This window comes from Erythrolamprus reginae, chromosome 3 (assembly GCF_031021105.1).
Source record: "Erythrolamprus reginae isolate rEryReg1 chromosome 3, rEryReg1.hap1, whole genome shotgun sequence".
NCBI lineage: Eukaryota > Metazoa > Chordata > Lepidosauria > Squamata > Dipsadidae > Erythrolamprus > Erythrolamprus reginae.
The window spans coordinates 29,861,142-29,885,762 of NC_091952.1; the positions used below are offsets into that span (position 1 = coordinate 29,861,142).

Here is a 24,621-nt window from a genome sequence, read left to right on the forward strand (position 1 = left end):
TTGGGAAGATCTAAGTTTAAGTCACTACTTGATCATAGGTTCACTGGATAACATTCTCAAGCCAGTCTGTTTGCTGGAATCGTTGAGAAGGTAAAAAGAGGGAAGTCTGCTAAAATTACCACCATGTGGTCAAAAGGAAAGGCAAATTAGGCACTATGGGGAAATACCACAGGGAGTCTTAAATGATGTATCACAGGTATCCTAGACAGGTAATCTGTTTAAGTGAGGTAGATGTATTTATAACCATGACCAGCAGAAAAACAATCCAATATATCAAAGCAATTATGATAATGGTTGTTCTGCATTTCAGCTGGAAATTCAAATTTCCCCTTTTCTCTACCTCCAATGATGTAGATCAGATAAGATATTTCCCCCCCCCAGTTTTGCTGTTAGAGACCATTATAACACTGGAAGGAACAAATCATTCAGATTTCCATAATGAAATGGATCATCATTACTGCATCACAAATCTACAAAGAGCATACATAGTTAACATGAAATTTGTTCCCAGACCGTGGATTTATGGCTGCCATTTCAGTTTGTTTTAAAGGCCAGCTTAGGATGAATATCCCCTCTGTGTTTCCTCCAAGATTAAAAGCAGTCTCCCTCTGAATTGACAGTTATAAGGGGTGAAAATCAAAGGCAACATGAGAAAATATTATTTTACTGAAAGAGTAGTAGATCCTTGGAACAAACTTCCAGCAGACGTGGTTGGTAAATCCACAGTATCTGAATTTAAACATGCCTGGGATAAACATATATCCATTGTAAGATAAAATACAGGAAATAGTATAAGGGCAGACTAGATGGACCATGAGGTCTTTTTCTGCCGTCAGTCTTCTATGTTTCTATGTTTCTATGAAAATGGGGCTCCCATTTTCTAACTCAGTGCATCCCTTAAGCCTCTAGTTAGCTACTGTGAAGCAAGATGCTGGTTCTTCATATTCCTACCTATGGACATGCCCAGCCACCTCTGATGAAGTGGATTCTTGTCCACAAAGCCTGTGTGCTAGTCCATGGGTGATCTTTTAAGATGTCACAAAATAGATTATTATGTTACATAGTTTCTGGGATGAGAATTGGGTTTAGTGGGAAACTGTGCTTCTAGAGTTGTTAACCTGATCCTACGCAGCTTCTGCTCTGGCAATCTCACGCTACCCACCAGAGCCTACAAAACTTTTGCCAGACCCATCCTTGAATACAGTTCATCTGTCTGGAACCCATACTACATCTCGGACATCAACACCCTTGAAAATGTCCAAAGATACTTCAACAAAAGAGCCCTTCATTCCTCCACTTGAAATAGAATACCCTACGAAAGCAGACTATCAATCCTAGGTCTAGAAAGCTTAGAACTACGTCGCCTAAAACACGATCTAAGTATTGCCCACAAGATCTTATGCTGCAACGTTCTACCTGTCAATGACTACTTCAGCTTCAATCCCAACAACACAAGAGCACGCAACAGATTCAAACTTAATATTAACCGCTCCAAACTTGACTGTAAAAAATATGACTTCAGCAACCGACTTGTCGAAGAGTGGAACTCATTACCTGACTCAGTAGTGTCAACCCCTAACCCCCAACATTTCTCCCTTAGACTATCCACGATTGACCTCTCCAGGTTCCTTAGAGGTCAGTAAGGGGCGTGCACAAGTGCACCAGTGTGCCTTCCGTCCCCTGTCCAATTGTCTCTCCTTATCTCATTTATCTTTTCTTCCTTTCAAATATGTTCACCTATACTTTTATATCTTTTCTTCTATTCTTTTCTTTACTTATATGATTACATATCTTTCTCTTCAATGTGTATTATGTATTGGACAAAATAAATAAATAAATAAATATAAATAAATAAATAAATAAATAAATAAATAAATAAATAAATGTGTCTCACTGCTCTTTAGACCTGGTGGAAACCAGCCATAATGAGGGAGCTGTCCACTTTATGCTACAATAAAACTTTCCATTTTTAAGGGGTAATAAGACTTCGAGTTGACTTTGGTACATCCTGTCGCTATAGCTAATGCTTAGATGCTGCCAATGCTTAAGGTAGTAGTAGCCAAAGAACAAGTGTTCCTAAAATGTAGCTCCATTTTGCTTGGATAATGAAATCTTCATATCTGTCCAGAGTACCTGTTCAACTTTTCCTGTTAATATTCAATAGAAGTTACATTGGGTCCATGACCAGCTAAATACTAAGTAAACATTGAGGATACATCATGCTGTGACTGAGCTCCTGAGTTCCTGATAACACACAGTATAACCTTGAGTCCTCCTATTAATAGCTGCTGACTGCAGAGTTTTTATTTCAGTATAGCCTCATTATACCTCTATTATTGAGCTGATTGGAAAATAAATCTGAGAGGCACTGCTTGTAACAGTAACAGATATCGCTTAAGAGAGATATTCTTGTGATTAGTCAGAGAGAGAGTGAAAGTATCTGATTACTAAAGCTGATAACTTAGGTACTTCTTGGGCTTGTTAAGGGCAACCTCTTCCTGGGCCTTAGCCAAGTAATCACAGTCGATCACAAGCTTGATCAGGAAATATTAGAATACATTTTCCCCTGGGTATGAAAAGGAACACCTCAAATGTCCAACTACTGTATTGAAGTAATTTCCCCACTATATTTTTGCAAATTGTGCTAATTAATTAATAATTTTGCTCTGTCTGATGAAATTGCTTGGATGGGCAACAAAACACCTCAGATTAGAAAGGTTTGGTCTAGCTGCCATGATTCAATCTTTAGACACCTTTGGCCTGGATGATTGAATCTTCATTGACAAACCCTGTTTTCCCCAAAATAAGACATCCCCGATAATAAGTCCAATTGGGCTATTGAGTGCATGGCAAAAAGGCCAAGTGCTTATTTCAAGGTTCCAAAAAATATAAGATAGGGTCTTATTTTCAGGGAAACATGGTACTTCCTCACAATGTCGGTTGGCGGGCCCCAGGGGAAGAGCCTTCTCTGTGGTGGCCCCGACTCTCTGGAACCAACTCCCCCCAGAGATTAGAACTGCCCCTACTCTCCCCGCCTTCCGTAAACTCCTTAAAACCCACCTTTGTCGTCAGGCATGGGGGAACTGAAACACCTCCCCCAGGCATGTCTAATTTATGCATGGTATGTTTGTTTGTGTGTGTGTATGTTAGTAAATTGGGTTCTTTTTAAATATTTTTAAATATTTTAAATTTATTTGGATTTGTCATGATTTGTTGTATTTTGCTGTGAGCCGCCCCAAGTCTGAGGAGAGGGGCGGCATACAAATCTAATAAATAAATAAATGAATGAATGAATGAATGAATGAATGAATGAATAAATAAATAAATAAATAAATAATTGAAGCCTAACATGTTTAAATATCTGTTAATGGTAACAAAACTGCAAACAAAAAGAAGACTCACAGGAGCAATAATACAGGGTTTTTTCATATTTTGTGTAGAATAACGTAAACATTGTTTTAATTAAAATACAATTCTGACAAAAACTCTTCCTAGCTTTAAAGTGCAGTAACAGCTTAGAAAACAGGTAAATGAGTTTCCTGCCTGAAGTTGGACTTGAAAACCTCTAAGGTCCCTTCCAACTCTGTTATTGTATTATATTTTATTATAGAAGATTAAATTTGTCCCATACTGCTAAAGATTAAACCTCAAAGTCATGCCATTGGTACATTAATAAAGCTGAGAAGGATTTTTTCCCCCTTCTTTGGGTGACAGGTCAAGAGATTAAAATGTAAAAAAAAAATCTATCCAAATTTATTACAATTAAGCACAATTAAGCATAGAAAATATTCTATACATATAAATTTATATTAAATACATATAAACCTGATTTCATTTAATTGCCTAGCTCAAATATTAGTGGTAGTTCAGATCAGCATCAAATCTCACAAGGCTCAAGGTTGTCTGAGCCTTCCATCCTTCCGAGGTTGGTAAATTTAGGACCCAGATTGTTGGGGACAATATGCTAATTATGTAAACCATTTAGAGAGAGCTGTAAAGCTGTATATAAGTCTAAACTATTGCTATTATCATCAGCAACAGCAGCAATATATGTCCATTGCTTTTTTATTGGGTGAAATCCAATTTTTAATAAAACTTTCATCAAGCTTGTTGTTTGCCTTCTATCCTCATTTCCCTATGCCTTCCAGTCAAATTATGAGATACACAAAGGACAAAACAAACAAACAAACAAACAGCCTCTTTCCCCATTCTTATACATTTACTGTTTTTTCCCGTGAAAGTGAACTTTCTTGGATTCAAAGTTTTCTTTCAAATGTAGGATATACTATAAAAAGCAAGCTCAAAATGTCACTCATATTGATAATGTAAATGGCTTAGGTATCTTTAACCTTGGAGTTTTTTTATTTCAGCTGTACAAAATGAGCGTGATCGAATCAGTACTCGGCGATCTAGCTATGAAGACAGTAGCTTACCCTCCATTAATGTTTTATTGCAAGCAGAAGTCCTTTCACAGCAGGTACTTGTTTCTGTTTTGGAAATAATTAGTATAAACATGATTAGAAGGCTCCCATATCCCTATGTTATTCCAGTGCACATCTTCACCTGGAAAGCATGTCTATAAATATTGAATGGTGCTTCTCCAACTACACATATGTAGAGGGATTTATTTTGGAATAAACGTACAGAGGTTTCAATAGAAGAGAATATATGTAGCTGTGGAGTCTGTGGTTGGTTATTTGCTTGCAGGCATTTCATTATCCCACTATGTAACCTCATCAATGGTAGCAAGTGTGGAGTTCGCTCCTTGTTTATAAACAGTAGCTTTCCCTGCGAGTGTTGGTAGCAGTATGGTTTTAAAATTCTTGGCCCACAGTAAAAGCACCTTAATTACTTTGTTAACTGTCCTAGTTTCAAAGTACAGTGGTACCTCTGCCTACGAACGCCTCTACTTACGAACTTTTCTAGATAGGAACTGGGTGTTCAAGATTTTTTTGCCTCTGCTCAAGAACCATTTTCCACTTACAAACCCAAGCCTCCAAAACTCTAACTGGAAAAGGCAGGGAGAAACCTCCATGTGGCCTCTCTAGGAATCTCCTGGGAGGAAACAGGGCCGGAAAAGGCAGGAGAAGCCACTGTGGGGCCTCTCTAGGAATCTCCTGGGAAGAAATAGAGCTAGAAAAGGCAGGGAAAAGCCTTCGTGGAGCCTCTCTAGGAATCTCCAGGGAGGAAACAGGGCCGGAAAAGGTGGGGAGAAGCCTTTGTGGGGCCTCTCTAGGAATCTCCTGGGAAGAAATAGAGCTAGAAAAAGCGGGGAGAAGCCTCCATGTGGCCTCTCTAGGAATCTCCTGGGAGGAAACAGGGCCAGAAAAGGCGGGGGAAAGCCTCTGTGGTGCCTCTCTAGGAATCTCCTGGGAGGAAACAGAGCCAGAAAAGGTGGGGAGAAGCCTCCGTGGGGCCTCTCTAAGAATCTCCTGGGAGGAAACAGGGCCTCCACCCTCCCTGCAGTTTCCTCAATTGACACATTATTTGCTTTTACATTTATTCCTATGGAAAAAATTGTTTCGTTTACAAAATTTTCTACTTAAGAACCTGGTCACGGAATGAATTAAGTTCATAAGCAGAGGTACCACTATAATGCTTTTCCTCTTCTCCCGCACCAATTTATTAAAAACACAATCTATGATGCTTTATTGACAATATTGCAATGAAAAGGTCAAGGCAAGGAACTGCCATGCTTCTATTAGTTGTTTTATGTATTACATGTCTTCTTCTCTCCAGTCACTGGATAACTGGCTATTACCCTCCAGGGCCATTTTGTTTTAAGCTGCACAAGACAACAGCCAACCTTGTTATATGGAGTTAGCTGACTGCATAACATCTGATTAGGGAGAACAATTGGCAGTTTTCTCTCCTGACAGCATATTATGTTGGGTGGGATAGCAAATTCAGCTGGCAATCTCCAATAACAGCTGTCCTTAACTTATTCCAAATGACTTTATTACTAAGGACTCCGCAATTCACGAGCAGCTTATGCCACAGAATCAAGTTCTGGAGGAATTATTGTTAAACCGACATGAGCAAAACACTTGCTCTCTTGTTAATGATGTCATATGGCCATTGCAAGCACATTTTACTTAACAGTGATAAATGTTATTGATCATTTTCTGCATGCAAAATATTGTTTCTTAGTACAGTGAATAAAACGCAATAAGATTATAACCTTAAAAGAAGATGCTTAAGTTATACATAGTTGCAACCAAAAAAAGCTACAGTGGTACCTCTAATTACAAACTCTATTTGTTCCGTGACCAGGTCCTTAAGTAGAAAAGTTTGTAAAATGAAGCAATTTTTCCCATAGGAATTAATGTAAAAGCACATAATGTGTGCGATTGGGGAAGTCACAGGGAGGGTGGAGGCCCTGTTTCCTCCCAGGAGATTCCTAAAGAGGCCCCATGGAGGTTTCTCCTCACCTTTTCCAGCCCTGTTTCCTCCCAGGAGATTTCTAGAGAGGTTCCACAGAGGCTTCTCCCTGTCTTTTCCGGTTATAGTTTCGGAGGCTCAGGTTTGTAAGTGGAAAAGGGTTCTTGAGAAGAGGCAAAAAAAATCTTGAACACCCGGTTCTTATCTAGAAAAGTTTGTAAGCAGAAGCATTCTTAGATAGAGGTACCACTGTACAGCTATGAATTTAGTGCATTAAATGTTAAAAGAGGGCAATAAGAATGCATACTGTTAAAAACTGCACTCTTACCAAATCATTTACACAGGATTGATATTTATGTTTATTTAATTGTTTAGAGGGAAATAGATTTGTACCACTTTCAAAATGACCCTGAGACTATAGCTTCCTTTCATCTTTGCAGTAATAATATTAGGTGGAACTCCTCTCCTTGTTTTGCAGATATCGTCACCAATGTCAGGGATTAATGGAGATATCAGAGGGAAAAAGATTGCAAATATTGCAGATGTGTGTGAGTCTATGAAGCAACAGTTATTGGTGCTTGTGGAATGGGCCAAATATATTCCAGCCTTCTGTGAGCTTCCCCTGGATGATCAGGTCAGACTCTTTTTTGCACTCTTATTCTAATTAAACTTTTGCTTCCATATTCCATGTTCTAAATTTGTTATACTCTAATCCATTTGAGTTACCATCAATTTTCTACCCACTGTTTGTTGATGTACAGTACTGCAATGCTGAACCGGTTGACAGTAATAATAGTAATCCTTAGGAAGGGTTCGATAGGTGAATAAAAATGGCAACCTCTGGCTGAACATCTGGCTGACTGTGCAAACAACCTCAATATCTAAAAACATCTGGAGCACCACTTGAATGCCCTTGGCATTGACAAAATCCTCATCAGTCAATTGCAAAAGGCAACTGTACTAGCAATAACATACATCCTGCAATGATATCTTTAATACCATCAAACAACAACTGCCCAGGGGAGAAGTCCTTGGGAAGGGCGTGAAAGGTGGATAAAAATGCCATATTCAGTCTAAATATCTGGCTGATTGTGTGACTTATCATAATGTAGTCCTCCACAACATATAAAAACCTTGGATTTAATGACATTTAAATGAAAAGTTACATTCTTACAGCTATCGTCCTCTGCATTCTTAACTGTAGGCTTCCTTCATTCTAGTGATATCTTGAGTCAGGGATCTATCGGATTAAACTAGGAGTTTATTGCCTTTCAGGATGGATCTTGTTAGATTGGATGAGAATGAAAAGGCAAGACGTAGGAGCAGTTCAGCACCTTTATTCTCCATAGGTGAAAGTAATGCAGAATGCCAGCAGGCTACAGGGAAGCCACTTTTAAGGAGTCCCAGCAAGGGCTTGTGGTCGGTTATTAATTTGAATTGTCAGCCATAGAGGCATTCATGGAAGCGCTTGATGCCTGCCACCACTGCAAGCTCTTTCTTGTCTATTTGGCTATAATTTCTTTCTGCAATTGTAGCCTATTGGAGCATCAGATCTGTTTGAAAGTTTGTGGCTCAGGATGGCTTCCACTCCGAATGGAGATGCATTGCAAGTTAGCGGAAGGAGAAGGTTGTCGCTGTACTGGATGAGGATGTTGTCTGATGATAAAAGATCCTTTACAGCTTGGGACATGGTGGCCTCTCTCTGTCCCCATGTCCAGGTAGCTGACTTCCTCAGGAGCTAATGCAGGGACTCAGAAACTGTTGTCTTCTGTTTAAGGAAAATTGTGTAAAAGTTTAAAAATCCTAGGAAGGCTTGTTGATCAGTTTTATTAGTCAAGGTGGGTGCATTTTTATGGCGTTGACTTTACTGTCTGTGGGCTGAATGCCGGATCAATCAAAAACCCCAAGAGCTCAACTTGTGTTACACCGATCATGCATTTCTCCTTTTTTACCTTGAACCTTCGTGCTATTTGGAGAAGCATGGGGTGATCTCCCTCGAGAACAGTTAGTGGTAGCCTACCCTTGAAATACTTAAACTGAATTTATTGTTGTTGTTGTTGTTGTTATTGTTGTTGTTGTTGCTGCTGCTATTATTATTATTATTATTATTACTACTACTACAGTGGTACCTCTACTTAATTGCGTGTGGTTCATGGTTTTTAAATGATGGGTTTTTTACATGTTTTTTAATATTAGATTTGTTTATACTGTATTGTAACACTGTTATTATTACTGTTGTGAACCACCCCGAGTCTTCGGAGAGAGGCGGCATACAAATCTAATAAATTATTATTATTATTATAATTATTATTATTAAGAACGCTTCTACTTAAGAACTTTTCTAGATAGGAACCAGGTGTTCAAGATTTTTTTGCCTCTTCTTAAGAACCATTTTCTACTTAAGAACCCGATCCCATAAAAATTTGAGAGCGGCATGAAGGCCCGGCCAGTTTCCTGCCATTCCCCCTTCCATCCCGGCCATCTTGGGCTTTTCTGGGCTGCCAGAAGAGCCTTTCGGTGGCACTTAAGGAGGCTTTGGCAGCCCAGAGTGAACGGAGCGTTTTCCTTTCTCTGGGCGCTTGGAGAGGGAATAAACCACTTTGCTGTGGTGACTCCCTCGCATGGTGACTCCCTCGCTGTGGTGACTGCCTCCCATACACCCGGTGTGAGGTTGCCTCCCAGAGCATCTGGGCGTGGAAAGGCAAAAGGGGGCATTTTGCCCCAGCCAGATCAAGTTGGCTTCAGCCAAAGCAAGGAGTCACCACAGTGAAGAAAAGGCGCCAGCTACAAAGCGAGTGAGCGAGAGGAGAGGGGAGCCCTTCAGCATGGGAAGGAAGAGGCAGCAGGTAGCAGCAGCAGCTGCTGCTCCCTTTTGTTCAAAGGCGTGGGAGGTTCCCCCCTCTCACTCTCTCTGGCACAGTGTATGGGAGGCTGCCTTGCACAGGGTGTATGGGAGGCGCATGCTCCTCCTTACTGCCTCAGAGTCCCTCTTTTTTTTTTCTTAGGACTTAAAGTTTGGGATTTTTTTGATTTCCCTCGCCTCACCTTCTTCCTTCAGCAGTGACTGTCCTCCTCCTCTTTTTCCTCCTCCTCCTCCCACCCATTCTGAGCTTTTATTTATATCCTAATAGGTTTGCATGCATTATTTGCTTTTACATTGATTCCTATGGGAAAAATCACTTCTATTAAGAACTTTTCTACTTAAGAACCTGGTCACGGAATGAATTCAGTTCTTAAGTAGAGGTACCACTGTATTATTATTATTATTATTATTTATTAGATTTGCATGCTGCCCTTCTCTGAAGATTCGGGGCAGCTCACAATTTGCTCTACCTAGCACTTGGATGGGTTTCTATGAAAATCTCTGAGGCGAATGTATTGCAGCTTGAGTGAGGACATGGCTGCAGCTGGATGGAGTAATTTCAGTGTGCCATCCAATTATAGTAAACATGGATCCGGTGTCCAGTTCCATTTTGCATGTTCTGCCCTTGAAACCACAATATGGAACTTGTCCCCCTTGCCAGCATCCGAGTAGCCCACTGTCCTGTGAAAAATTCCTCTATTGTCCTGGTAGGGGTTGTCTATGCATCTGTTTTGTGGGGCCCCAGTTGTTTTGTCTTTGCCACCCCAGACACATGGATGGCTTAGAGTTATATTGGGCTAGTTGGTAGAGGGTTGATTGGATAGCCTTGCAGGTCTCTGCAATGTGCCCTATTTTGTGGTACCGGTGGCAAATTGCCAGAAAAGCCCTCCGGCATAGCCCCTAGGCAACTGGAACAGCAGGTTTGCCTGGTTTTAAATTCTCTGGCTCACCCTTTTCTCTGTCTGGATGTGATGAACTTGATCTTCTGATTTATTGTCATATTTGGGAACTTAGTTCATCCAATCAGGCTCCCGGTATGTGCTGGTGTTCTGGATGTCTGTGGCTGTCCAATGATTTGGCAGCTATAGATTCCTCCACGCCCCCTTCTTTTCAACAACTTTTTTGGCTGTTTTGGATCTCTCATTCCTAGAATGATTCGATTTTTCATCATGTCCTCTGGGTTGATCAATTCACATTTGGTAGCGATTTCCTGGAGTTTGGCAACAAAGTCATTGATGGATTCATCATTGGTGATGATGGTAAAACTCATTCCTGCTGACCATCGGAGATGCTGCAGGAGTGTAACATTCTTTTAGTATCATCTGGAGCATTGTCCAGGCATGGACTCAATGTCTATGGTTGCCACCAGGGTTTGAGCCATTTTATAAATTTTAGGGCTGCAGAAGATTAGGAAGAGAGTCCTCTTTCTCTTGTCTGGCATATCCTGGAAGTTGTTGGTGTCCAGAAACATGCAAAAATGGCTCATGTATGTTGGCCATTCTTCGGTCTTCAGGTCGAAGCTTGTTGGAGTGGGAGATGTTTCAGTAGCTATCATCAAGTTTGGCTGGAGAAGGACAATGCTTGCTTTTAAGATGGCCACAGGTGCCATGAGGTGCCTTTATCCTAATGTCTTCTTCAACCACTTTCATCACCAGTGTTAGATTGTGTGGGAATGAAGAAGTGAGACATAAGAGGAGTTCAGCACCTTTATTCTCCATAAATGAAGTAATGCAGAATTCAATTCAATTTTCAATTCAATTTATTAGATTTGTATGCCGCCCCTCTCCGAAGAATCGGGGCGGCTCACAACAATGATAAAAACAATATTACAGTGGCACAAATCTAATATTAAAAGAAATAACTAAAACCCTATCATATTAAAACCAGACAACACATACATACCAAACATAAATTATAAGGAGCCTGGTGGAAAGATGTCTCAAATCCCCCATGCCTGGCAGTATAGGTGGGTCTTGAGTAGTTTATGGAAGACAAGGAGGGTGGGAGCATTCTAATCTCTGGGGGGAGTTGATTCCAGAGGGCCGGGGCCACCACAGAGAAGGCTTTTCCCCAGGGGCCCGCCAGATGACATTGTTTAGTCGACGGGACCCGGAGAAGGCCAACTCTGTGGGACCTTATCGGTCGCTGGGATTCATGCAGTAACAGGCGGTTCCGGAGGTACTCTGGTCCAATGCCATGTAGGGCTTTAAAGGTCATAGCCAACACCATCAGAATACCATCAGGCTGCAGGGCAGCCACTTTTAAGGGCTTCCCTGAAGTTGTCTAGCCACTGACTAAAGTTGGCTGGCCACTGACTAACCAATCAGTGGCGACTGTGCAAATCCATGCTATGTACAGCCGTATGTAACAGATCATGTCCTATTATTGGACATGATTTTGGCTTTCATAACAGGACATTGGTATCTCTATAACTAGGAGCAATGAAGCTAGCTAAAGTAAACATAACCCGCTTCCCTTCCTCTACCATAGAGGAGGACAATTTGTGTTCCACAAATGTTTGTTATCCCTAGTGCCTAGTTTGCTGCCCTGAGAGCATCTTAGATCATGAATATTTTTGGTATTCCCAAATTTATTTAAAAAAACAAAAACAGTTCTGCTCACTTGGTGATACCATTATATAAGAAATATGCTTTCTTCAAGCTTTGGATACCAGAATAATCCTATCCTATCTTTTTCTTTCTTTTCTTTTCCTTTTCCAAATGCAATCTCTACAATCTCCCCACCCCTACCCTCAGCATTGCCCTTTGGCCAAAAATATTAATAGTATTTTCTAGGGGAACCTTCTTGTAATTCCAAAGGGGTAGAAATAAATGCTGTTTGAATCCTCATGCATGTTTTCTTCTTTTAAAATCATAAAAATTCCACCTTCAGTTGATCACAAAAAATATTCACCTTAAAAAATCCCACCCTCCCAAACAAAATGAAAAAATAATAGAACAAGCCCTTTGCTAGCGTTTCCTGGGTGAATTTTCTTCTAACACTTCTGATTTTTATACTGAACTGGAGTTTTTTGGTGCAGTGCATTTTTTCCTAGCTCCTCATTCCATGAGTCGGTGCTTATGGTTGGATTATTGTCACACACCTGAATTCCACAGTACAGTGTTCCCTCGATTTCCGCAGGGGATGTGTTCCGAGACTGCCCGCAAAAGTCAAATTTCCGCGAAGTAGAGATGCGGAAGTAAATACACCATTTTTGGCTATGGACAGTATCACAAGCCTTCCTTTAACACTTTAAACCCTTAAATTACCATTTCCTATTCCCTTAACAACCATTTACTCACCATTATTACTGGTACTCACCATTGAATAAGACACTTAGTGATCCTGATATTTATAAACATAATTATTTATTAACAATAATTATTTTTTTGTTATTTATTTGCAAAAATTATTAGTTTGGCGATGACATATGACGTCATCGGGTGGGAAAAACCGTGGTATAGGAAAAAACCCCGTGAAGTATTTTTTAATTAATATTTTTTGAAAAACCGTGGTATAGGCTATTCGCGAAGTTCGAACCCGCGAAAATCGAGGCAACACTGTACTAGTAATATTCTAAAAACTTCCCCATTATAGATACACATTTGATCAATTCACATATAATAGAACATTTGTAGCCTAATTATGCTTTTCTTGCTGCTATTTTTGTCACAGAATTATTTACTCGGTTCATTATTTTTCTATGATTCTTTTACCATTAGGATATTATTATCAGACAAATCCACCCTACCTCACTCTGTGTCAAACCTAAAACTGGTGCCTCTGGAAAATCGCACTCTCTCCAGCTCTTTCATTACATGATCTTTCTCCATGTTTGTTCAGTGCTTACATGTTGGCCCATCCCCATAATGACAACCTTTCCCAAATCCTCCAGTTAATGTTTAGAGACTGTTTGCTGAAAAGCTGAATCCCCAGTCGGACATTAAAAAGCATCCATGTCATTCTGCGTCTTGGTGTTAACCTTTGTTTCTAAAGACTTTTTCTTTTTTTTAAAAAAGATGTAAAATGGGAGATTCGGAACATTCTTGAGGATCATTGAAGGGTATAAAGTGCACGATGCAATCATTAACAACATAGCAAGCAGGGATTTTTTTTAAAAGAAAAACCTGCCTGCCCTTCACTATAGAACAAAATTCAGAACCATTTGAAAAATTAATTGTACCAGAGCAAGAATGCTAACTCAAAAAACTTGACTGTAAAAAATGTGATTTCAACAATCGAGTTATTGAAGCGTGGAATTCATTGCCGGACTCAATTGTGTCAACCCCTAACCCCCAACACTTCTCCCTTAGACTCTCCATGATTGACCTCTCCTGGTTCCTAAGAGGCCAGTAAGGAGTGTACATAAGTGCACTGGTGTACCTTTCGTCCCCTGTCCAATTGTGTTTCCTTTGACAACTCGATTGTTAAAGTCATATTTTTTACAGTCAAGTTTGTAGCGGTTAATATTAAGTTTGAATCTGTTGCGTGCTCTTGTGTTGTTGCGGTTGAAGCTGAAGTAGTCATTGACAGGTAGGACGTTGCAGCATATGATCTTGTGGGCAATACTAAAATCGTGTTTTAGGCGTCATAGTTCTAAGCTTTCTAGACCCAGGATTGTTAGTCTATTTTCGTAGGGTATTCTGTTTCTAGTGGAGGAGTGAAGAGCTCTTCTGGTGAAATATTTCTGGACGTTTTCAAGGGTGTTGATGTCCGAGATGTGGTATGGGTTCCAGACAGATCAGTTTAGCCTGAACATGATACCAATCACCCAATACTGGAAGAGTTGTCATGAGGAAGAGGTTGAGGAATTATTATTCGTAGTGCCTGAAGGTAGGGCAACAACTACCGGGTGGCAATTTTTCGAAGAGAGACCAAAAATCTAAATAAAGAGGAATTTCCTGACGATGAAATCTATTAAACAGTGGACCCACCTGCGTCTTAAAATTATAAAGCCCCATCACTGGAGCTTTTCAAGCAAAGTTTGGAGAGTTATGATGGGGACCTGTGTGCTTTTACTTGTTTATTAACTAAGCACAGTGCATGTTTAACTTGGAACAGTGCATCCACCTAATATCCTGTTCTGGAAAACATTGTACTCAGCAGTCTTAGATCTGGCCAAGTGACTCCTCTAATTCAGAACAGCATTTTACTATTTAGCCTTATATTCTAGCTACAATCCAAGGTGGATGATGATGATGATCCTTGTAGTCAATGTTGACTTCTGGCAATTGAATGGACAAATCTCTGTAGTTTTCTAGGCAAAAGATTTTCAGAAGGCAATTACCATTGTCTCCTTTCTAGGGTTGAGAGAGACTGATCGAAAGTTTTCTAAGTGGCTTTTGCTTAAGATAGGACTAGGACCAAACTCTAGAGCAGAGGTCTTCAAACTTGGCAACTTTAAGACTTGTGGACTTCAACTCCCAGAATTCCCCAGGCAGCTATGCTGACTAGAGAATTCTGGGAGTTGAAGTCCACAAGACTTAAAGTTGCCAAGTTTGGGGACCCCTGCTCTAGATTGATGACTTAACCACTATGCCAAACTGATTATGATAGCTGAATAAATAGTTCTTTCTTTCTTTCTTTCTTTCTTTCTTTCTTTCTTTCTTTCTTTCTTACCAAATTTATTGATCACCCATTTTACAATATGATAGCTTTGCAATGTACTCTTTGGTAATCTATTTTTTTGGGGTAATTCCCAATATGGACGACTGCAATATATTATAAGTGAGACTGCCTTTAAAACTAATAAAGAAACTTTAGGTAGTCCCAAAAAAGTCAGTAAGAGATCTTACTAGAGCTTCCAGAGATATCATGGGTAAATTCTTGTTAGAGCTGGTCACAGTGGAACAAATGGCACTAAGGGTTAGTAGGCTCTTCTCCATTGGAGGTGTTTAAACAAAGGAGGGGATGTAGTAGATACTTACAATGGATTGGAAGCTGACTTATATTCTTCATTTTAGAATCTCTGGTGGTTATATTGTATGATTACGTTGCCATCTGCACTGATTGTCTATCTACTTCTACCCAAGTTTTGGTATTAATCCATAAAGCTCTAAACACCTTAAGGCTATAGTATTCAAAGAAGCATAGCTACACATATTCATTGGTCAGGACCTTAAATTCCCACTAGATCCTTCTATCCTATGAAGCAAAGCCAGTAGCTATTGGAAAAAGGACCTTTCTGTCTATGCTGCCCCAGCTCTGAAAAGCCGTCCTCTTCCAGTTGTGATGTTGGTTTTGACTCCAGAGATTTAAAAAGCCATTTTAAAGTTTTAGAACATTATTTGTTTGTTTGTTTGTTTGTTTGTTCCTTCCTTCCTTCCTTCCTTCATTTATTTATTTACTTATTAGATTTCTAGGCCAAAGCATTAATGCTTTGTTGCTATTTTATTGTTGTTTGTATTCCTGCTTCTGATTTTTATCATATCAATTTAAACTCATATATTTTTCAGAATGTGTTATAAACGTATTGTTTACCTCTCAAGAAAATCTTTTTAATTTTGTTTAATGTGTAGTCACTCCAGCCAGCTAAGCCAGGAAAGCACACGTGCTCTGAGTAAATAAAAAGAAAGTCCTATTCTTCCCCCAAAATGTGCCAGTCGAAATTAACACCGCTACTTTGGGGGTTGTGATTACAAGGGCTCAGCTCATACTGTGTTATCTCCAATAATATGTTTCTCAAACGGAATACAGTATGTTTTTCTCCTTGGTAGGCACACTTTAGCTTTGTGCCAGGCTCTGTATTTTCATTTTCTATCAGCTAGTAACATTAGATTTTGGTTCCTTTGATCCTACAGGTGGCTTTGCTACGGGCCCACGCTGGCGAACATCTCTTACTGGGGGCAGCCAAACGCTCGATGGTATTCAAAGACATCCTTCTCCTAGGTAAAGAGCTTCTCCCCTTAAAAGTTCAGTAATTCTTCAATATGGAGGGTTTTTTAAAAAAAAACAGGGCCTGGCATTTGTTGAGTTTCTTGTAGTAAAATTTACTTGACAACATCCCATTTGCTAAAGGAGAATTATATCTAGTAAACATACATAGAAACATAGAAACATAGAAGACTGACAGCAGAAAAAGACCTCATGGTCCATCTAGTCTGCCCTTATACTATTTCCTGTATTTTATCTTACAATGGATATATGTTTATCCCAGGCATGTTTAAATTCAGTTACTGTGGATTTACCAACCACGTCTGCTGGAAGTTTGTTCCATCTACTACTCTTTCAGTGAAATAATATTTCCTCACGTTGCTTTTGATCTTTCCCCCAACTAACTTCAGATTGTGTCCCCTTGTTCTTGTGTTCACTTTCCTATTAAAAACACTTCCCTCCTGAACCTTATTTAACCCTTTAACATATTTAAATGTTTCGATCATGTCCCCCCTTTTCCTTCTGTCCTCCAGACTATACAGATTGAGTTCATTAAGTCTTTCCTGATACGTTTTATGCTTAAGACCTTCCACATAGTAGTGTTTCCAACCTCAACAATTTTCAAGATCTGTGGATTTCAACTCCCAGAATTCCTTAGCCAGCTGGGAGCTGAGGTCCAATCTCTTGGCGTTGCTGAGTTTACAGGATTGTACTTTTCATTATCTATTTGTTTATTTTGTTTTCACTTATCTGTTTTAATGAGTTTAGAGACGCAGCAATGATTTTAAGAGAGTGTACATTGAAAGAGGTATTACTTTCTGTTCCTTTGTCCTACTGTCATCTCTGACTTTACAGTTTCTGAAGCAAGATATCAGCTTGTTTATAGATGTAAAAGAAGGTTATCTCTCTGTGTTATTATTTCTTGTTTTCCTGCTGTTTAAAAACAAATGTCTAGCCTCTTTCCAGTTTGATATCTATTTGTTTGAAACTGGTCTTTTTCAATGGAAGTGGGGATCCGGATGTTGTCATCTTTGTTAGAAACATAGAAACATAGAAGACTGATGGCAGAAAAAGACCTCATGGTCCATCTAGTCTGCCCTTATACTATTTCCTGTATTTTATCTTACAATGGATATATGCTTATCCCAGGCATGTTTAAATTCAGTTACTGTGGATTTACCAACCACGTCTGCTGGAAGTTTGTTCCAAGGATCTACTACTCTTTCAGTAAAATAATATTTTCTCATGTTGCTTTTGATCTTTCCCCCAACTAACTTCAGATTGTGTCCCCTTGTCCTTGTGTTCACTTTCCTATATGGTATTTCTTCTAATGGGCAACTGGACTGACTGAACAATATCTGTCACTTGCTGATATGCTACTAGGAGGTGTCTTATCTCAGAGGCCCATCATTTAAAAATTGTTTTGTAGCAGAATCAGGAGTGGGCTGCTAGCCGGAATGCTAAATTGGGCTCGCTGGCGCGGCTCCTGAGTGCTAGCAGGACCAGCGCGATTTTGCTTCTGCACCTATGTAAGTAGCAAAATCGTGAACGGAGCCGCAGGTGGGCCTGTGTTTCAACATGCATGGAAGCAAAAAAACCTCGCTGAAACACAGGTGCATCTGCGGCTCCATGCACGATTTTGCTACTTACACAGGTGTAGAAATCTCACTGGCCCCGCAAGCACTCACGAGCCGCAGCGGCGAGCCCAATTTTGCGTTCCAGCTAGCAGCCCACCGGTGAGTGGAATTAAGAACTAGAGAAACAATTTTGTATGGGAAAGCCATTTATTGACAAGAAAAGTTGATGTGTAACAAATTAGGTATATAATACAAACATCCTCGACTTATGACAACTGAGCCCAAAATTTCCATTGCTCAATGCAGTTGTTGATAAGTTGAGTTATCGCACTCTACTCCGGCCCAAAAGTGATGATTGTTTTTATTGATTGTTTTATTGCGATTTTAATTGTTGTATTTTTTTGTTATTCTTTTACGACACCCACAGTCCTTTTGGAGTTGGGCAGCCTATAAATCCAATAAAACTTAAACTTGTTATACTGATAGATATCAAATTATAGAATGTTCTGTATGCAAAGAATGAAGCAATTTGATTGAATGAGAATTTAAATAACCCCATTTTCCTGCAGGAAATGACCACATAATCCCCCGAAACTGCCCAGAATTGCTGGAAATCAGCCGCGTAGCTGTGCGAATTCTAGATGAGCTGGTGTTAACATTTCAAGAGCTGCAAATTGATGATAATGAATATGCTTGTCTGAAAGCCATTATCTTCTTTGATCCAGGTAGATGCTGTTTTCGAGCAATTAGAAAAGAAATATAAGGATATTTCCTTTAAAACTGTAGTCCTGTAGCATTACTGAGGAATTTATTGCTTCAGACTAAGTCCTTAATGCCGTTGTGCTATTTCATTCAACAATACCCTTCTCCAGAGTCAAAGCTTCCCCATGGGTCTCAAAGTGTAGTCCCGAGACCCTATCAAAAGGCCCATAAAATCAAATAAAAGTTAATGACTTTACTGTTGTGGTGAGTTGCCCAAAGTTGCTAAATGTTTTAAATAACATATGGAATAAATGTTTTAAATTGTATTTTAAAAATTCACAGTTTTAATCTTTAAAACAACAAATATTGGTGAGAATAACTATATAAGCCAAAGCTCTTGGAGGAGGTGATCCAGGGATGGGCTGCTGCCCAGGCTGGGGTGGGGGGACGGGATGCAGGGGGGTAGCAAAAATGGAGCTCCACCCCAGAGCATCCTATTTGTACTGAAAGATGTTTATGTTTATGTTTATATTTATTTAGATTTGTATGCCGCCCCTCTCCGCAGACTCGGGGCGGCTCACAACAGATAACAAAAAAACAATTTACAACAAATCTAAATTTCTACTAAAAACATTTTAGAAACCCCATTTTCTAAATACACATACATACACACATACCATTCATAAATTGTATAGGCCCAGGGGAGATGTCTCAGTTCCCCCATGCCTGACGACACAGGTGGGTCTTAAGGAGCTTACGAAAGGCAAGGAGAGTAGGGGCAGTTCTAATCTCCGGGGGGAGTTGGTTCCAGAGGGTCGGGGCCGCCACAGAGAAGGCTCTTCCCCTGGGGCCCGCCAACCGACATTGTTTAGTTGACGGGACCCGGAGAAGACCCACTCTGTGGGACCTAATTGGTCGCTGGGATTCGTGCGGCAGCAGGCAGTCTCGGAGATATTCTGGTCCAGTGCCATGAAGGGCTTTAAAGGTCATAACCAACACTTTGAATTGTGACCGGAAACTGATCGGCAACCAATGCAGACTGCGGAGTGTTGGTGAAACAAGGGCATACCTAGGTAGGCCCATGACTGCTCTCGCAGCTGCATTCTGCACGATCTGAAGTTTCCTAACACTTTTCAAAGGTAGCCCCATGTAGAGAGCATTACAGTAGTCGAGCCTCGAGGTGATGAGGGCATGAGTGACTGTGAGCAGTGAGTCCCGGTCCAGATAGGGCCGCAACTGGTGCACCAGGCGAACCTGGGCAAACACCCCCCTCGCCACAGCTGAAAGATGGTTCTCTAATGTGAGCTGTGGATCGAGGAGGATGCCCAAGTTGCGGACCCTCTCCGAGGGGGTCAAAAGTCCCCCCCCCAGGGTAATGGAAGATGTTGAAAGAAAATGCAGGTTTACTTCTCCCTGTGGGGAGGGGGGGCGCAACAGAAAATAATTGAGAAACACTGGGCTAGATGGATGAGTAACCTAAACCATTTAAGTTACTAGCTAGTAACTTTCCTTTTAAAGAACAACATTCCACAAGAAACTACCCCATATTATTTGAAACAGGGCTCCTGACTCTTTTTAATATCTCTGTCCTTGAAATTTGGCATAATATATAACATCTCACCTTTTATTCCAGATGCTAAAGGCCTAAGTGACCCTATGAAGATCAAGCGAATGCGTTATCAAGTCCAGGTCAGCCTGGAGGACTACATCAACGACCGGCAATATGACTCACGAGGCCGCTTTGGGGAGCTGTTACTTCTCCTGCCCACCCTCCAAAGCATCACGTGGCAGATGATTGAGCAAATCCAATTCGTTAAACTGTTTGGCATGGCCAAAATTGACAACCTGTTGCAAGAGATGCTGCTTGGAGGTGAATACTGTGGCACAAACTTTCCTGAAATTAGGCATCAGGACTTTTGCCCCTAGAATGAAAGACAAGTGCAGAGTGTACAGCACCATGAATCTCACTTCAGTTAAGAGAAGAAAGAAAGATAAAATCAACGATACATCATGTTTGAGGTGTCTATGGAGATTCTCAGTCATCCAGGTCATGATTGTCCCAAAGGTGCTTTTTCAAGAAGCAACTGGACTTTCTGGTTTTCCTTTGAAGACATTTCACTTCTCATCCAAGAAGCTTCTTCAGTTCTGTATGAGAGGCAAAACATCTTCAAAGAAAAAACAGAAAATCCAGTTGCCTCTTGAAAAAACACCCTTGGGACACTTCGCTTGAGAGTTTGATCTTCCTCCTGAAGCAAGATTTCTGCTAATCTTTTTTTTTAATTAGCCCATTTTTTGCAATTCAATTACAGGAAAGGGATTTTTTTTAATGAATACTTTTTTCATGCTTCCAAAATTTCAATGACCCACTTGAAAAAATGACACATTGAGAAATACTTACTCAACAGAGTTCAGATTTTCTATCAAGCAGTGAGCATTTTGGCTTGCTCAGTTTCATTAATAACAAGAAATCTCTATCTGTAGGACATTTATTTATGTATTTATTTATTTATTTATTCATTCATTCATTCATTCATTCATTCATTCATTCATTCATTCATTCATTTGTCCAATACACAAATACATAGGAAGAAAAATAGACATGTAGTAATATATATAAGGGTAAAAGTGAACTTAGAGGAGAGGATATATGAAAGGAAGAGAATATATAAGATAGGTGAAAGAGGGGAAAGACAATTGGACAGGGGATGAAAGGCACACCAGTGCACTTATGTACGCCCCTTACTGGCCTCTTAGGAACCTGGAGAGGTCAATCGTGGAGAGTCTAAGGGAGAAGTGTTGGGGGTTAGGGGTTGACACAATTGAGTCCGGCAATGAGTTCCACGCTTCGATAACTCGATTGTTGAAATCATATTTTTTACAGTCAAGTTTGGAGCGGTTCGTATTAAGTTTGAATCTGTTGCGTGCTCTTGTGTTGTTGTGGTTGAAGCTGACATGGTAGAGCTCAGACCAAACTTTGCTCAACTTGTATCTTCCAGATGTGGAAGTGGTATTACAGACTATGTAGGAGTGTCAGATCCTTTACAGAAAAGAACTTGGTAAAATGAGGGTCTTCAGCCTCTACAAAGCAGCTGAAGAACAGCTAAGGAAGGATATGACTTGAAGTAGAAAAAGTGTGGGTCACAATCAGGGAGACCTCCACATCTCTTATTCCAGAGGTCTCCAAACTTGGCAGCTTTAAGACTTGTGGACTTCAACCAGAATTCTCCAGCCATCCTCACTAGGAGTTAAAGTCTTAAAGTTGCCAGGTTTGGGGACCCCTGTCTTATTTCTTTCCAGATACACAAACGCTGTAGCCCAGCTTTCCATCGAATTCTAAATTGCTCAGATTACATACTGTCAATATAAACTATTGAATATTTTTCCCACAAAGATATAATTGATTAAAATGGAAAACAATAGTATTTGAATTAATTTGGATTCATTATTTTTGATTCTTCCCAAATGCATCTCTGCAATTTGGGCTTCACCTCTTCATGCTTCTACTATTAATCAAAAGAATAATTAAAGTCTAGACTGGAAAGTCAGGAGATAAAACCTGATCTATTCCCCGTCCAAATGGTTATTGACATCAGGATCATTTCAAAAATTAGAATAGAATGTAATTTTCTTCACTGAACATTGTCCAATACTTAAGATTCCTATTCATCATTTTAGGGTCATCAAGTGACACACCTCATGCTCACCATCATCCTCTGCACCCCCACCTTATCCAGGAGAATTTGGGAACAAATGTCATTGTGGCCAACACAATGCCTCCTCAGATCCATAATGGACAGTTGTGTAAGTATTCACATTTAAAAGACCCATCTGTCCAAGAATGCTATATTTAGGGGTAGTGATTTCTGACAGTCTCAAAATGGGTGAACAGTGCTGTCAGGCAGTAGGGAAAGTAAGTAGGATGCTTGGCTGCATAGTTAGAGGTATAACAAGCAGGAAGAGGGAAATTATGACCCCGCTATATAGAGTGCTGGTGAGACCACATTTGGAATACTGTGTCCAGTTCTGTAGACTTCACCTACAAAAATATATTGACAAAATTGAACGAGTCCAAAGACGGGCTACAAGAATGGTGGAAGGTCTTAAGCATAAAACGTATTAGGAAAGACTTAATGAACTCAATCTGTATAGTCTGGAGGACAGAAGGAAAAGGGGAGACATGATTGACACATTTAAATATGTTAAAGGGTTAAATAAGGTCCAGGAGGGAAGTGTTTTTAATAGGAAAGTGAACATAAGAACAAGGGGACACAATCTGAAGTTAGTTGGGGGAAAGTTCAAAAGCAACATGAGAAAATATTATTTTACTGAAAGAGTAGTAGATCCTTGGAACAAACTTCCAGCAAATGTGGTAGATAAATGCACAGTAACTGAATTTAAACATGCCTGGGATAAACATATATCCATCCTAAAATAAAATACAGAAAATAGTATAAGGGCAGACTAGATGGACCATGAGGTCTTTTTCTGCCGTCAGACTTCTATGTTTCTATGTTCTCAGCTACAGTAAACCAGTTTTTGGCAAAATGATATCTACCAATCACGTTTAATTTTATAGACCAATGTGAATGATAATTGTGGGAAATGAATAACATTTCTGAAAGACATCATCTGGAAGAAAACTACACCATCTTCAGCAGTAGCAGCTCCACATAAATACTAAAGAGCATCAGATGTATTGATTTATTAGTTATTTGAGGGATGTGTGCTATTGCTGTTTCCATAGGAAAAGTATCCACAGATCTTTTCCCATTTCGTTATCATGCAAGGAGACCTAGTTAATCATGCCCTTTTTCCCCCCAAAATTGTTTTAATCCCACTTTTATTTATTTATTTGATATATTTTTTTATGCTGCCCTACCCTTTAGTCTCAGGGTGGCTTACAACATGTTAGCAATAGCACTTTTTAACAGAGCCAGCATATTGCCCCCACAATCCAGGTCCTTTTATTATTTTTTTATAAATTACTCAAGGTGGCAAACATATCTATCATTTCTCTTCCTAGTTTTCCCACAACAAGAACCCTGAGAAATTAGTTGGGCTGGAAAAAGTGCAGAGAAGAGCGACACAGATGATATGGGGACTGGAGGTTGCAGGAGCTTGGCATGGCTAGTTTAATGAAAAGAAGGACCAGGGGAGACATGACAGCCGTGCTCCAATATCTCAGGGGCTGCCACAAAGAAGTAGGAGTCAACCTATTCTCCAAAGCACCTGAGAGTAGAACAAGAAGCAATGGGTGGAAACTAAATAAGGAGAGAAGTAAATTAGAACTAAGGAGAAATTTCCTGACAGTCAAAATGGTTGACCAGTGGAACAGCTTGCTTCCAGAAGTTGTGAATGCACCAACACAGGATGTTTTTAAGCAGATGTTGGGTAACCATCTGTCTGAAGTAGTGTAGGGTTTCCTGCCTAAGCAGGGGTTTGGACTGGAAGACCTCCAAGGTCCCTTCCAACTCTGTTGTTGTTGTTGCTTCTGCTGTTACTGCTGCTTTTGTTGTTGTTGTTGTTATTATTATTATCATTATTACTAAAGAGTGACTGGCCTCAAATCAAGCCAGCCTTCATACCTAAGGCGGGACTAGAACGCACAGTCTCCTGGTCTGTAGCCTGGTCCCTTAACCATCAGACCAAACTTGTTCTTTGACCAATTTGCTCTCTGTAATTTATTTATGCCTCTGTAGAGATTAAGGGGGATGCAAGAATTGTTAAGAGGACTGAAGCATTCTTTAATGCTTTGCTGATCAAAAGACCCTGAGGATACTTTTAATTCTGCCCTCAGCTAAATCAGAGGCTGGTGTAATTCCTCCTTGCCGGGGTAAAATTGAAACACCCAACTTTTATTCTTTGCCAAAAATATTAGGTGTATAGAAATTTCAGCAATGCTATTTCTGCCTGATATACACTGCTCAAAAAAATAAAGGGAACACTTAAACAACACAATATAACTGCAAGTAAATCAAACTTCTGTGAAATCAAATTGTCCACTTGGGAAGCAACACTGATTGACAATCAATTTCACATGCTGTTGTGCACATTGAACTTTGTACAGAACAAAGTATTCAATGAGAATATTTCATTCATTCAGATCTAGGATCTGTTCTTTGAGTGTTCCCTTTATTTTTTTGAGCAGTATATTTACGGTAATCTGAAGTTTCCATTTACTGTAGACCTCATGTCTGAAACACCAGCTTGTTTTTTGGATTTTCT

At 39.9% G+C, this 24,621-nt stretch overlaps 1 protein-coding gene across 3 annotated transcripts in view; it reads left to right on the forward strand.

The window, feature by feature from the left end:
- HNF4A (hepatocyte nuclear factor 4 alpha) overlaps positions 1 to 24,621 on the forward strand; it is a 104,110-nt gene that overhangs the window by 72,582 nt on the left and 6,907 nt on the right. For all 3 annotated transcript variants that reach the window (XM_070744696.1, XM_070744697.1, XM_070744694.1), the window contains exons 4-9: positions 4,371 to 4,477; positions 6,860 to 7,015; positions 16,045 to 16,132; positions 18,264 to 18,419; positions 20,030 to 20,266; positions 22,072 to 22,197. In XM_070744696.1, coding sequence (XP_070600797.1) covers positions 4,371 to 4,477; positions 6,860 to 7,015; positions 16,045 to 16,132; positions 18,264 to 18,419; positions 20,030 to 20,266; positions 22,072 to 22,197 — 870 coding nt within the window. The remainder of the gene's footprint in view (positions 1 to 4,370; positions 4,478 to 6,859; positions 7,016 to 16,044; positions 16,133 to 18,263; positions 18,420 to 20,029; positions 20,267 to 22,071; positions 22,198 to 24,621) is intronic.